A 13037-nucleotide genomic window follows, 5' to 3' on the forward strand; every position below is an offset into this window, starting at 1 on the left:
TTTTACTTTATTATTTTTGTCCACATAGGTGCAGTGCATTCAAATACATTCATTGACTTGCTATTTTTTGTCTAACGACCACACTTTTATTCAGTTACACAAAACGTTTAGATGATACAAATCAACATTTCTAGTTTGACAATACTTAATAGTTGTGTGGATCATGTAAATTCAAAAGTAGAATATTGTTGCTGCCCTGGGAAAAACATCTCCAATTTTGGAATTTTATTTTTTTATTCTCACAAAGCGATATCTGTAACATGGCAGCACCATTCATGTAAAAATGAGAAAAAAGGGGGGAAAATTGACATAATTGTTTTTCACAGGACGATATATTGTTTTGATCAACTGACGTAATCTTAACTACCATGACTTTTTCCTTAGTCAACTGTTATTAATCATTCACCTCTAGTTGGGAAATAGCTTGCTGATTTTCTTCTAAAGCAGAACCAATGTTGAATAACAAGTTGGTCAAAAGACAGACTCTGCTCAAGATGATTTTTTTTTCCTTCACCTATCAAGTGTTTAGTTGAACAACCTTTAACACAATTCCAGGTGTGATCCATCGCAATCTTCTACAACTGTGCATTTGTAGCTAGTACTGTATGTACCCAAGATACGGTTAACTCATTCACTGCCAGACATTTTCAGAGCCTCGACTCTTTAACGTTTGAAAAAAAACCTGAATAAGTTCCTGGAATTGTATGGCTGGACTGTGAAAAGACAAATTTGTCTTTGGCAGTGAATGAGTTCATATAAATAGTGCCATGTGTATTTGGAGATCATGTTGAAGGGGTTTCCTTGTTGGTGCTGTGAAGATGCAATCCGAATGAATCATAACAGCCAGGCTTTCCTTTCCACTTCACTGCAGTATTTCTCACTGAGCCCCGTTGCCCTGCACGTGGACAAAAATACATTCAATTTACACAAACGCCTTGAGAAAAATCTATATTTACCAGCAGCACATACTTGAGCTCCTTCAGCTTCTTCTGTTTGATGTCACTGATGCGCTTGCATCGCCGCCGGGCCTCCTCGCACAGTTTCTCCGCCTCCTTAAAAGTCTCGTTGCGCTTGGCGACTTTGGACTGCTCCAGCTCCGTCACCTGCTGCCTGATGGCCTTGGCGTGGCGCAGCGCTTTCTGACGCTGCTTTTCGTCCTCTTGCTTCTGTCTGACGCTGGCCTCCTGCTGAACCCTGCAAAGCGGAGTTAGCGAATGAGGAACAGACATCATCCGAACGCCGACCGGCGACCATGTCACTGTCGTCTCACTTTAGAACCCTCTCGAACTCGGCCTTCTCTCGGCCGGCCTCCATGGACAGGAGCTGCTCTTTGCGCTGAATCTGCTCCAGGCGAGCGGCTCGAAGCGTGGCTTCCTCCCGAGCCTTCTTGGCAGCCAACTCCTTCTCCTTCCTCCTCCATTCTCTGTCCGCAATCTCTTGGTTCCTCTTGGCATGGAGCTCATCCTTCCAAATGAATTCGCACGCGGTTCAGATGCATTTGGAGGAATGGTTCTCATCCATTTCGTTGCCGTAAGCTGAGGCCCTCTCTCAAGTTTTCACAAAGTGTCCCCGAAAAGGAACCGTTCGGAATTGAAATGCTTGAGAAAATCACCCAAACGTTGTCGTTGCTGACCTGATCGGCCTTGTGGTCTCTCGCTCTCTCCTGCTGAGCTCTCAGTCTGGCGATCTCTAATTCCTTCTCCTTCTTCATCCTCTTCTGTTCCGCTTCGTACTCGGCCTCTCGTTGCTGCGGGAGATATGGAACTTAAAGCGGAAGTCAACCACAGAAATTACTTGACAGTATGTTCTATGCAGGCCCACTAGTCGAAACTCGGCATTCGGATCAATGTTGCCTTTGTGGAAAATGAGTTAAGCAACAAAATCCACCTGTTTTTAGCCATCTCTGGGGGCGGCCATTTTGTCACTTCTATCAACTGAAAATGACATCACACACCCTCAGGGCTCAGTTGATGACCAATCATAGCTCAGCTTCAGAAAAACAGCTGAGTCGTGATTGGTCGTTATCTGAGCCCTGAGTGTCTGTGATGTCATTTTCAGTCGACAGAAGTGACACAATGGCTGCCCCCTGAGATGGCTTAAAATGGGTGGATTTTTCTGCTTAACTCATATTAATCATTTTAATAATTGAGTTCATATGAATCATTTTGCCTTGTTTCAACTAGTGGGCCTGCATAGAACATATTCTGGAAATATATATGTTTGGTCAGACTTCTGCTTTAAGCAGTAAAATCCATCCACTTTTGTCCATCTCAGGAAGCGGCCATTTTGCCACTTGATGTCGATTGAAAATGACATCACAGTTGCTCAGGACTCAGATAACGCCCAACGAATGCCCATCTCTGGTAATATGCGAACCCCCCACCCACCGCCCGCCACCCGAATGCCCCCCAATCGGATATGCTCTGGCACCAAAACTGTCAGCATCCCCCAACTTTTGATCCTAGAATCTCCGCTGTTCCAAAACATGATGGAAAAAAAACGACAGTACAAAAGTATTTTCCGCAGCGTCACGCTGACGAAAGTCGAACCGATTTGTTTTTGATGTACTCCATTTCTCTCATGTCGGCCAGCTTCTCCTCTTCCCTCCTCAGCTCCTGTGCCCTCAGCGTCTCCGCATTGATGCGCATGACCTCCTGGTGCAGACGCTGTTGCTCCTCCCTCTTCCTCTCCAGGGCCTGCAAACAATGCATGCGGTGAAACTCAGCTGCATATTTTACTGGCCATCTCATTTTGTGCTACCATAAGGTCCTCCATGTTCATCCTGGCTTGCTTTTCTCTGCTCTGATGTTTCTCCTGCTCTTTCAGCTCCTCTTGTACCAGCTTCTCCTCCAGACGTTGCTGGATCTGCTCGAAGATTTGTCGTTTGCCACTAGAGAGCACACACAACAAACACTCCGGATGCCGTCAGAATGAGAACATTGGTGGTTTTTTTTGTTGTTTTGTTTTTTTTTTTTTCAGGAGCTGAATGATCACCTGATTCTCTCTTGCTTATGCAGTTCATCAATCTGTTCCACCCTATCCAGAAGCTTGCGGCGCTCGGATTCCATCATGGCATCCAGGCGCTTCTCCTCCTCCAACATCTCCATCTGAATTTGCTTCTTCTCCTGGATTTGGGCGTCACGTGTGGCTTGGCACTGAGCGCCAAGAATTGCCTGAGGAACCCGCAGACGTGGAGTTCATGACTGACTATTGGCGTAAGGAAGTGGTCCTCAAACCTTTTACAAGTACCGGCTAAAAAAAAATATTGAGCTCTCCACTGTGACATTAAAAAACATGAGCGCAGGGGGCACCAACGTTAGCATTTAATTCGGTGATTAGTTCACGTAGCCTACCACAAGAGGGAGTACCAAACTTTGAGAGTCACTTCACTTAGTGTTGTTGCTACATGCAAAGTATAGAAGGCACAAAACATTTAAGGTAGAATACATACCAGGAAAACTACAGTAAATATTGCTGACGTTTTTAAATCGCAATTTTTAGTAATAAACAACACAAGCAACAAATAATGCACCTTAGTCATTATAAAGCATCTTAACTCAAGAGAAAGCTGCAATCAATGGCATTTTTTTTTTCTTTACACTTTGGTGAACCGTTTCTTCAACTATATGACATTTATTTTGAAAGGGCGGTTGGTAAGAAAAAATGCTTGCAACATCTCAACGTTACTAAAATTAAAGTCAATTTGCTTTCGTGGGCCACTTAATATGATGTGGTGGGCCGGATCTGGCCCCCAGCCTTGAATTTGACACCTGTGCTGTAATCAAACAAATAAATGCCCTCCCACCAAATAGGTGCCTTAACTTGACATATTTCCTACCTTGTTGAGTTCTCTAATCTCCTCCTCCTGCTCCATCCTCAGGACACTGGCTCGCTCCAGCAGACGCTGCGCTCGCTCGTGGGCCTCCAGCTCCGCCTCACTCAGAGCCTGCTTCTCCCGACGGCACATGTCGGCCTCTAACATCTGCCGCTTCCTTTCCTCGGCTGCCCGCTATGATCAAGTACACGACTGTGAACGCAGTTTAAGGTAACGTTAACAACGTTTTGGAATATTTGCTACCGTTTCTTTCTCTTTCCTACTCTGGTCCGCCTCTTTTAAGGCCTCCTTCTCCTCCTTGGAGAGAACCTTGGATCTGGAGGTGATTCGCTCAAAGTCAGCTGATGGCAGAATGATGGACTGTCCAGAGGGATCGCTGCATGGAACCCTGGCCACACAGGAATGTATTGTTATGAAAGGTTATGGCAGAACCCTGAAAGGTTCTGGGGGAACCTTTGCCCGGTTCTTTTTTCTTTAATGCTCACTCTGCTAATAGTTACTACCAGAGGACTGCAGATTCTCAGTTGATCTGCTCAATGGATGCCAGAAAGATCGATACACGGCCGTGGAGCCTTTTCTGCGAGATTGCGGAAGAGGCTTTAACGCCCTCCCCCAGGATTCCTACTCTTATGTGAGTGTGACTATCTGGCCTAAACTGAAATCAACTAATAAGTGTACCAAGGGTGCCATAGATATGAAGATGCCGGAGGCCAAGCTCAAGTCACCTATCTAATCATATGCGCCAAAGAGGCCTAATCTAACAATTAGTTGTACCTATGGGCGAGAGGCAGGGTAGACCCCGGACTGGTCCCCAGACAATTGCAGGGCACACATAGACAACTAAAACAACCGTTCACAGCCATGGCCAGTTTATTCTTCAGTGAATCTCGCATGCATGTTTTAGGAATGTGGCTGGAAATCAGGTTACATTGTATCCAGATAACAAGGAAATCAAAATCAAAACGTGTTACTTTAAATTTAAAATATCGCCTACCTGAGATTACGGACGAGGTCTTTGGTGACAATTTGAATAGTCTTGGCGATCTGCTTCTGCACCGGCACGTCCTTTACCTTCGAGGCCGAATGTGATGCTCTCTAAACAACAAAGACATGCTCATCTGACAGTTGAAAAGATGCAGAAGCAGAGCTGGGCACGTGACCCTTTTTGCCAGTCCGTCCTCCGTCTGCGACCTGGGTACCCTTCCGTCCTCGTCCCTCCGTCCTTATTCCTAAAAATTAGCATCCTCTGACCCCATCCATCCTCATCCTTTTAAAGTGCTTTCGTCCTTACGTTCCGTCGGTCCGCCATCCACATCCACCGCTGACAACGCCCCCCTCCCCCCCTAAAAAAAAAAAATTGTCTCTGCACGACATTATTTCAAGCTCACTATCTGGTTAATTTGCTATGCACATCCACTTACCGGCTGGGATTATCGTGAGTGGATTGAATTGTGTACTAAGATAGCTTTTAGCTACCAGAAACCACCGTCGTGATGTGATGAAGATGATGATGATGATGATGATCATGATGATGATGATGATGATGATGATGCGGAATGAAGCATGCCAAGGGACATCACGAGAATATTTAAGATTGCGTAATACAATTGGGTTTTGTTGTATTGCGTTGTTTCGCAATAGCAATAATTATTGCAAAATAAGGCAATGCTATTTTAGGAGGAGAACCAATGTCTTCCACTTGCGGGTCATAGCTTTCAGTGTTCATTTTTTTTCCTCGTCAGTGAAATGAGCGTCCACTAGAGGGCAGACTATTCCTGTGAGAGCAATACTGCAGAGAGGGAACGCACATGAAAATGAGCACTGCAGTGTTGTGTAGGCTTAGCTAGGCAGTCTTGCTTTTTAAAAGAACCCAACGCAACACGTCAGCCGCGACTTGACCCGATTAGGGACGATTAGAGGACGAAAACCTACGTCCGTCCTAGCTATTACTCCGTTTTAAAAGAGTTCTTATCCTCCGTCCGCAAAATGGGCATCCGTACCGTTCCGCCCCAGGGACGGAATGTCCACTTCCGTGCAGAAGGTAAAGGACACACACTTACCTGTGTGTTCTTTCCAAACAGGCTTTCGTCCACCTGGGAGGAGGGAGCTCGTGTCCGGTAGCGATGTTGTCTTCTTAAAGTTGAAGTGGAACAGGTTTCGCTCTGCAAAGTTTACATTGCTCCAATAACTATCACTGACTTAAATGACTGATTCTATTAACAAGTCATGAATTTAATTACCTGTCTTCAGTTTTGTTTTTATTTTCACTAGAAAAAAAACGTCCCTCTTTCCATTTACAAACATCTATGTATATTATTGTTATTGTTGATTAATTGTCATCATCAAATAAAACATGTCCATTTAAAAATAGAAATAATTGTACCTTTCCTGTAGTCTTTTTTTTTGCTGATGTTCATGATAAAGTATATATTTCCCTAAGTGTGCTTTTTGTAACATCTAAAGCTGATTTATGCTCCAGTCCCCCCAAAAAACGCCTTATATTTTCCTACATTATTTGCAAAACAAATTACACTATGGCAGAATGAAGAGCATAGTAGGAAACAAAACTGTTCAAACCATACCATTTTTGTCTTCGTCCGGGATGAGCCAAGACAGGAAAAGATTTTTGTTCATGAAAATAGAAAGGAAAAAAAACGTACTAAAAAAATTCAATAAAGTTGCCCATAAAGCTTCCTGTAGCGCGTGACACGGACCTCAGTAGTAATGTTGTACTGTTGCCATAGAAACACTGGGAACATACTGCAAAGAGGTACCTATACGTTTTAAATTTTTAAAAAAAATTTATTTCGATACAAAAAAACACTTTGAGCTAAAAACACTTCAAATAGTCGCATATATCGCTTTTACTTTTTATTCTGTTGCTTTTATTGTATTTCTGCCTCGTGTCATGCTTCAACACATAGAAGGCGCTAGAGTTCCGAAGCGCTAGTTGAACCTCCATTTAGACAGGAAAGCGAAGAAGAGGAAGGTGACGAAGGCGGGTCTTACAGCAAAAGTGAAAACATAGATGAGTAACCTGAATGATAGAATTGAAAGCATTGTGTTGTGGCGTTATTAAAATAAAATTGAATTATAAGTTATGAAATCATTGGTTTAAAAAAGACAAGAACGTTCGCTTCGGCTCGTTATTATTATATTTTAACCTGGTGCAATCGAGCAAACGTTACCGTGCGCTATTAATTATTAACAGCGTGTTATTCGATGTACAAGTTACGTTACAATGCATGTGTTGTTTTATGTTCCCAAAAAAATATGTTTACTTCCGTGCGTTTTGCAGTAAAAGTTGCTAAATTGCAATCACACCTCGGCGAGTTTTGACAAATAAGCGGCGCTGATTGGCTCTCGTGATGCAGACACGTCATTGCAACGATAGTTCATTCAGAAAAGAAATCGTTCAAATCGAATGCAGTAATTTATGAGTATCAGGGATAACATCCTGTTCAGTTCAGCAGTTTGATTATATTGATCTTTTGACCATAAAGAACAAAATAAATAAATAAGCGTTGGTAAATTATTAACTTCATTAGTCCAAGGTTTCCATAACGTCTCTAGTTGAGCAAACATCAACATCTATTCAGGTCATTTTTAAATTAGGATATTTTTGCTGAATAGTGACAATCTTTCTTTTCCGGATTATATTATGATAATAAACATCATGCCTGACCTGTAATACCCACCAAGAGGCCAGATTCAATCATTTCTGGTGTTTGGGAGTTGACCATTAACTTGTAGCCTACAGATTACAAACAGTCCTTAGTTGTAAGCAGCAGCTGCTGCTACACTGTAGGTCCTGAAGCAAAGTTCATCCGCAGGCACCGTCTGCTGATCCCTCTCTGAATCCTCTTTTCAAATATATACATATATATTTTTTTTACATCTGCAGCCATGGGTAGGGCAAGTTATGGATACTATCGGGGCTCTATATTTTTGGCCATGTTTGTTGGCTACACACTTTACTACTTTAACCGAAAGACGTTCTCTTTTGTGATGCCTTCGTTGATGCAAGAAATTGAACTGGACAAGGATGATCTGGGTATGCATGATCGTTTCACATTTGATTTATTCCCATAATTTTGTACCGTGGCTGTCGTGTTAGCTTCACGTACGTATCACAAGCGCATGTTGTTTTTGTGTTCTGCTTGCTCAGGCATGATAACCAGCAGTCAGTCTTTGGCCTACGCTATCAGTAAGTTCATCAGTGGAGTGCTCTCAGACCAGATCAGTGCCCGCTGGCTTTTCTCTATTGGCTTGTTTGCGGTGGGAGGCATCAACGTGCTCTTCTCCTGGTCATCCACTGTGGCCGCCTTCGCTGCCCTGTGGTTCCTCAACGGCTTGGGCCAGGGTCTCGGCTGGCCTCCCTGTGGCAGGGTGCTGCGCAAGGTAGCGCAGCCACAAGTGTACTGCGTCGATACATGACTGCCGCATCATAGAATCTGATTTGAGTCCTTTTATATTTCCATCTTTTGAACTCACCAATCGCAACACGCACACTTTAATGAGATCGAATAGTAAAAGAGTTCTTAAAGATAATACAGGCGTACAATTTTCATGGTTTAAGTGGCGTTGACTGGTAGCTGTAATTTGCAGGGCATCATAATGAGGAAGGGGAAAATGATTAGAAACAGCTCGATGCAATAGAGTGCTACACAGCACTGCTAACTGCAACCACAATACAATTTTTTCTTTTCTTTTTCTATATTTATTTTAATCACGTACATCTAAACACCTGCAATTAAATTAGTGCTAAAAAAAATGACTGAATTCAATGAATTGCACTTTGACAGCATTATTCTAAAAGCTGCTTCTTGTGCATCTTTTCTATTGGTTCTCATTAAATTGCGCCATTAATCTCTGAAGCATTAAATGAATTTTGTGTTTGTCCAATTTTTTTATTTTTTTTTGGGAAGTTTTTTTTAAATACGTACACTGGGACAATCTCTCAAAACAGAAACAAAAATGATTTTCATGATAGCAATTTGCCATGATTTTCTATGCCTTGTTCCCCTACCAGCAGCCACTAGCAACATGGGGGGGGGGGGGGGAAAGGCAGGAAAAAGGTCAATTTGACCAGACAGTGTGAACATGCCCTACGTTTTGTATGTTTTCATCCGTTAAGTCCGTCACAGGAATGACAATGACAGCCTTTCATGTTTCCTCTTAGTGGTTCGAGCCTTCTCAGTTTGGAACATGGTGGGCAATCCTGTCATGCAGCATGAATCTGGCCGGCAGCTTGGGCCCCATCATCGCCACAGTGCTGGTCCAGAGTTACAGCTGGAGGACCATCCTGTGCATGTCCGGACTCATCTGTGTGGTGATCTCCTTTGTCTGCCTGTTGGTCATCAAAAACGAACCCAAGGACGTTGGGCTACCGAATATTGAAGTGGCAGCAAAGAAGAGCAAAGGAGGTGAGTGAGGGCTGCTCGATTATGAAAAAAAAATATGAATCACAATTATTTTGGTGATAATTGGAAATCACGATTATTCACACGATCATTTATTCTTTGGTACAAAACAAGAAAAATGTTTAAAAAATTTTAAAAATATGACGATAAATAAATTTATTTGAAACACTATAATTATGTAAGTTTTATACATTTAGTTATTATAAAATAAGAAAGGTGCAAAATGTATCAATTCAAGAATGATTTCCTTGCGTGTAAACAAAACAGTGTGTTGGATATAAATGCATATTAATAATCGTTTTTTACGATTATGCCAATTTTGCAATCATGGAGTGTAATAATCGTAATTGTAATTGAATTTCGATGAATTGCTCAGCCCTAAGGTGAGGAAACTCACTCGGAAACACTTGCTTCACACACAGTGGACACTCAAAGGTCGAGCAAGCTGAAGTTGTTAGAGGTAAAGCTTCGGAATAAAGCTTCTGGGTTCCAGTGCACTCCTTTGAGTAGACTTTCCGCGGCTTCCGTATTTCCGTGTTTTCATCAATGGTGGTAGTACGAGTACGAGTCAGGACTTGGGCGCCCGTGCTGTAGACTGTTGTTGCACTGCATGTGCCTCTTTTGACTAAAGGTCGATCATTCTGTGAACTTTGTACTCTGCATGCCCCTCACATGCCCCTCATGTGGAGGGAGCGACAATATGTGGTGGACATTTTATTCCATGTGGATTATTATTGCATTCAGCCATTTTGGTCCACAGCTACGGAATAGCCTGCCAGAGGACGTCAGGTCTGCAGAGGCTGTTGATATTTTGAAAGGGAGGCTCAAGGCATACCTTTTTAGTTTGGATTTGAAATCATTTCCCTTTTAATTTAGCTTTTTTTTTTTTTTAATCTAATCTTGCCGTTCTTTGTTCTTAGCTCCTTTCATTGTTTTGTCTTTTAGCTTTGTTATTTTCAGAGAGGGAGCGGGTCTTCTTTTTATGTTGAATTTTGGATGTTTTTATTGCACAGCACTTTGAGATGCCTTTTTTTGTGTAAAAAGTGCGATATAAATAAAATGGCATTGGTTGATTAATTCCTTCCTTGCGTTCTTTTCCATGTCATTTTCACTTCCACTCCGCTTCAGGGTCTTCCAGTGATGAGAGCACCCTGTCTGAGTTCCTGCTCTCTCCTTACCTGTGGCTGCTTTCCGTGGCCTACCTGGTGGTGTTTGGGGCGAAGACAGCCTGCACTGACTGGGGACAGCTGTTTCTCATTCAGGACAAGGGACAGTCTACGCTGATGGGTGTGCAATATGTTGTTGACAAGTGACGTTCTAGTCATATCGGGACGATCTAAGTGCTGCGCGTTCACTGTGCATGTGTTGATCCACTGCTTTCGTCTTCATAGGTAGCTCATATATGAGCGCGCTGGAGCTGGGGGGTCTTTTAGGCAGCCTGGCAGCAGGTTATTACTCTGACAAAGCCGTGGCCAAAGTGAGTGAGCAATCCACACAGCCCAAACAATTTTGGAATCCATCCGTGCCATTATTTGTGTTTTGTTTTCGCACACGTACACGTACGCACTTTTTTACATTTCCATTTCTAATCATGGGAATATATATAAATGTGATAGTTTTGCATCAGAAATGGACCTTCATTCATTTTCTGTTGTTTGTCCTCATGGGGGTCACAGTTGAGCTGCAGCCTTCCCTCGCTGCCTTTTGGCTAGTCGGCTTTTAAGTCTTCAATAAGCCTCACATGCATGCTTTTGTAACGACTGGGAAGGATTACAAATGAAATGAACCCAAACGATGGCGCACGAGTCGTCTTCAATATGAGTGGAGGCATGACCGCTATTTTTTTTATTTCACACCTGCCGCATCCACTATACTCACCGTCTCGGCCAAATCTCCCTTCTGTGTACAGCAAGGCATCAAAATCTACGGCAATCCTCGCCACTTTGTCCTGATCCTTATGATGGCAGGAATGTTCGTCTCCATGTACCTGTTTAGAGTCACGGTCACTCCGGACAGCCCGAAGGTAATTGATGAGACAACATGAAGATATTGCGTGAGATCATGATATAATAATTCATTGGAATTAATGTCTAGTGTCTGCTGTGTGCACTTGAAGGTGTGGATACTGTTTTTGGGTGCTGCTTTCGGTTTCTCCTCTTACGGGCCAATCGCCTTGTTTGGTGTTATAGCCAATGAGAGCGCTCCGTCCAACTACTGTGGGACATCACATGCTATTGTGGCCCTCATGGCTAACAGTAAGTTGACCCTTATTTTATTGGCATAGAGTAGTGTGCAAAAGTTTTAGAGCGGAAGTCAACCCAAACCTTTTTTTTTTCAAGAATATGTTCTATGCAAGCCCACTAGTTGAAACTCTGAAAGCCTCAGAGTTGGCACTCTGCGTTTGTGGAATAAGTGTTAATCCACTCGTTTTTAGCCATCTCCAGGGGCGGCCATTTTGTCTTCTGTCGACTGAAAATGACATCACAACTGCTCACAACGACCAAACACGGCTCAGATTCAGAAATTCAGAATTCGTTGTGAGCAGTTGCGATGTTATTTTCAGTCGACAGAAGACAAAATGGCTGCCCCCTGAGATGGCTAAAAACGAGTGCATTTTGCTGCTTAACTTATATTCCACAAACGCAAAATGAATCAGAATGCCGTGTTTCAACTAGTGGGCCTGCTGGGAACATATTCTTGAAAAAAAGATGTTTGGGTTGACTTCCGCTTTAAGTCACCATTAGCCTGATTTTTATTTTTTTTTTCAAATGACCCTCTTTAAAATATTAACTAATATAACACAAATACAAACGCGATGTTCACAAAACTTAGCGGAGGAATGGTGGATGAAGGAACAACCGAATTTCATGTCAACAATTTCATTTCAATGTGATGGTTATCTGGATATGGGTACGTTATGATTATTATTTTACAATTTTGAGTCAATCTGGTACCACTGGAACCATCCAACCCACAGAATTAGATTGTCACCACCGCCTGTCTGTTCTTCATCCTCCATTAACCAAGAAGTGGCCTGCTAGCTAACAAACAAAGCATTTGACTTTGCTAGAACAACAAATCTTTGGCACAGTATTGTACTTGCTGAATTTGTTAGCTGAACATGAATATTTTGTTTTCGTAATCTAAAGATAAGAAACTAAGCAATGATTATTTCTTCCTCAGTCGGTGGCTTCCTCTCTGGGCTTCCATTCAGCACCATCGCCAAACACCACGGCTGGGAAACGGCCTTCTGGGCTGCAGAGATTGTCTGTGGCATCACAGCTGTCTGCTTCTTCCTGCTACGTAACATTCGCTCTAAAATGGGTCACGCGTCCAAGAAGGCTAAGGCGTCCTAATTTACCACAAGAAGATACAGCTGAAGCCTTCATTGTATTACCTCGTTTTTTTTTTTTAAACACATTTTTATACTTATTTTCAGCATCTTAAATGAAGCCCAAAAAAATGGGACGTGCTTTTTATCCAAAACCTGCTACACTCTCTAAGCACTGCATCAGTAATTTAACAAGGGAGCGACTGAAATGCAGTCAAACCCCCCCAAGGCAAAAAATCAGTTCCTTGATGCTCATTGGTTTCCGAGTTGTTCTCATTTCTGTTTCTTTTTTTTTTTCCACCCCTCAAACTGTCGCTGTCATCAAATTGTTGTTAACTGAACAGTGTCTCCTCAAGCAGCTACTTAATGACAACAGAACCTACTCTTAAAATTCAAACTTTTTTTAAACAAAAAAACAAGACTTGAATAAATAATATACTTATAATAA

General features: G+C 42.5%; 2 protein-coding genes across 2 annotated transcripts; one reads left to right on the forward strand and one right to left on the reverse strand.

The window, feature by feature from the left end:
- Positions 1–144: 144 nt before the first annotated feature.
- Positions 145–6519, reverse strand: cfap45 (cilia and flagella associated protein 45). Its single transcript, XM_086036914.1, has 12 exons — positions 6418–6519; positions 5896–5997; positions 4830–4930; positions 4079–4223; positions 3839–4009; positions 2995–3173; positions 2761–2890; positions 2550–2696; positions 1634–1747; positions 1271–1464; positions 970–1194; positions 145–895 (listed from the first exon to the last, which is right to left on the reverse strand). Exons 1-12 carry the CDS (start codon positions 6418–6420, stop codon positions 835–837), a joined length of 1572 nt encoding a protein of 523 aa, XP_085893040.1. The 5' UTR covers positions 6421–6519; the 3' UTR covers positions 145–834.
- Positions 6520–6815: 296 nt separating this feature from the next.
- On the forward strand, positions 6816–13037 carry slc37a4a (solute carrier family 37 member 4a). Its single transcript, XM_086036915.1, has 8 exons — positions 6816–7889; positions 8004–8236; positions 9018–9261; positions 10387–10545; positions 10650–10735; positions 11168–11281; positions 11375–11513; positions 12442–13037. Exons 1-8 carry the CDS (start codon positions 7742–7744, stop codon positions 12612–12614), a joined length of 1296 nt encoding a protein of 431 aa, XP_085893041.1. The 5' UTR covers positions 6816–7741; the 3' UTR covers positions 12615–13037.

Source organism: Filicampus tigris, chromosome 7, assembly GCF_054856515.1.
Source record: "Filicampus tigris isolate MCC_2025a chromosome 7, RoL_Ftig_1.0, whole genome shotgun sequence".
Taxonomy (NCBI): Eukaryota; Metazoa; Chordata; class Actinopteri; order Syngnathiformes; family Syngnathidae; genus Filicampus; species Filicampus tigris.

What these genes read in the sequence shown, in the direction of transcription:
- cfap45 (XM_086036914.1), bottom strand. An exon ending in CATAAGCAAGAGAGAATCAG is followed by an intron (nt 2,891 to 2,994) that starts GTGATCATTCAG and finishes TGTGCTCTCTAG; the next exon opens with TGGCAAACGACAAATCTTCG. An exon ending in GAGTTCGAGAGGGTTCTAAA is followed by an intron (nt 1,195 to 1,270) that starts GTGAGACGACAG and finishes TCCGCTTTGCAG; the next exon opens with GGTTCAGCAGGAGGCCAGCG.
- slc37a4a (XM_086036915.1), top strand. Translation starts at nt 7,742, where the DNA reads ATGGGTAGGGCAAGTTATGGATACTATCGGGGCTCTATATTTTTGGCC. An exon ending in AGCAAAGAAGAGCAAAGGAG is followed by an intron (nt 9,262 to 10,386) that starts GTGAGTGAGGGC and finishes ACTCCGCTTCAG; the next exon opens with GGTCTTCCAGTGATGAGAGC. An exon ending in GGGACAGTCTACGCTGATGG is followed by an intron (nt 10,546 to 10,649) that starts GTGTGCAATATG and finishes TCGTCTTCATAG; the next exon opens with GTAGCTCATATATGAGCGCG.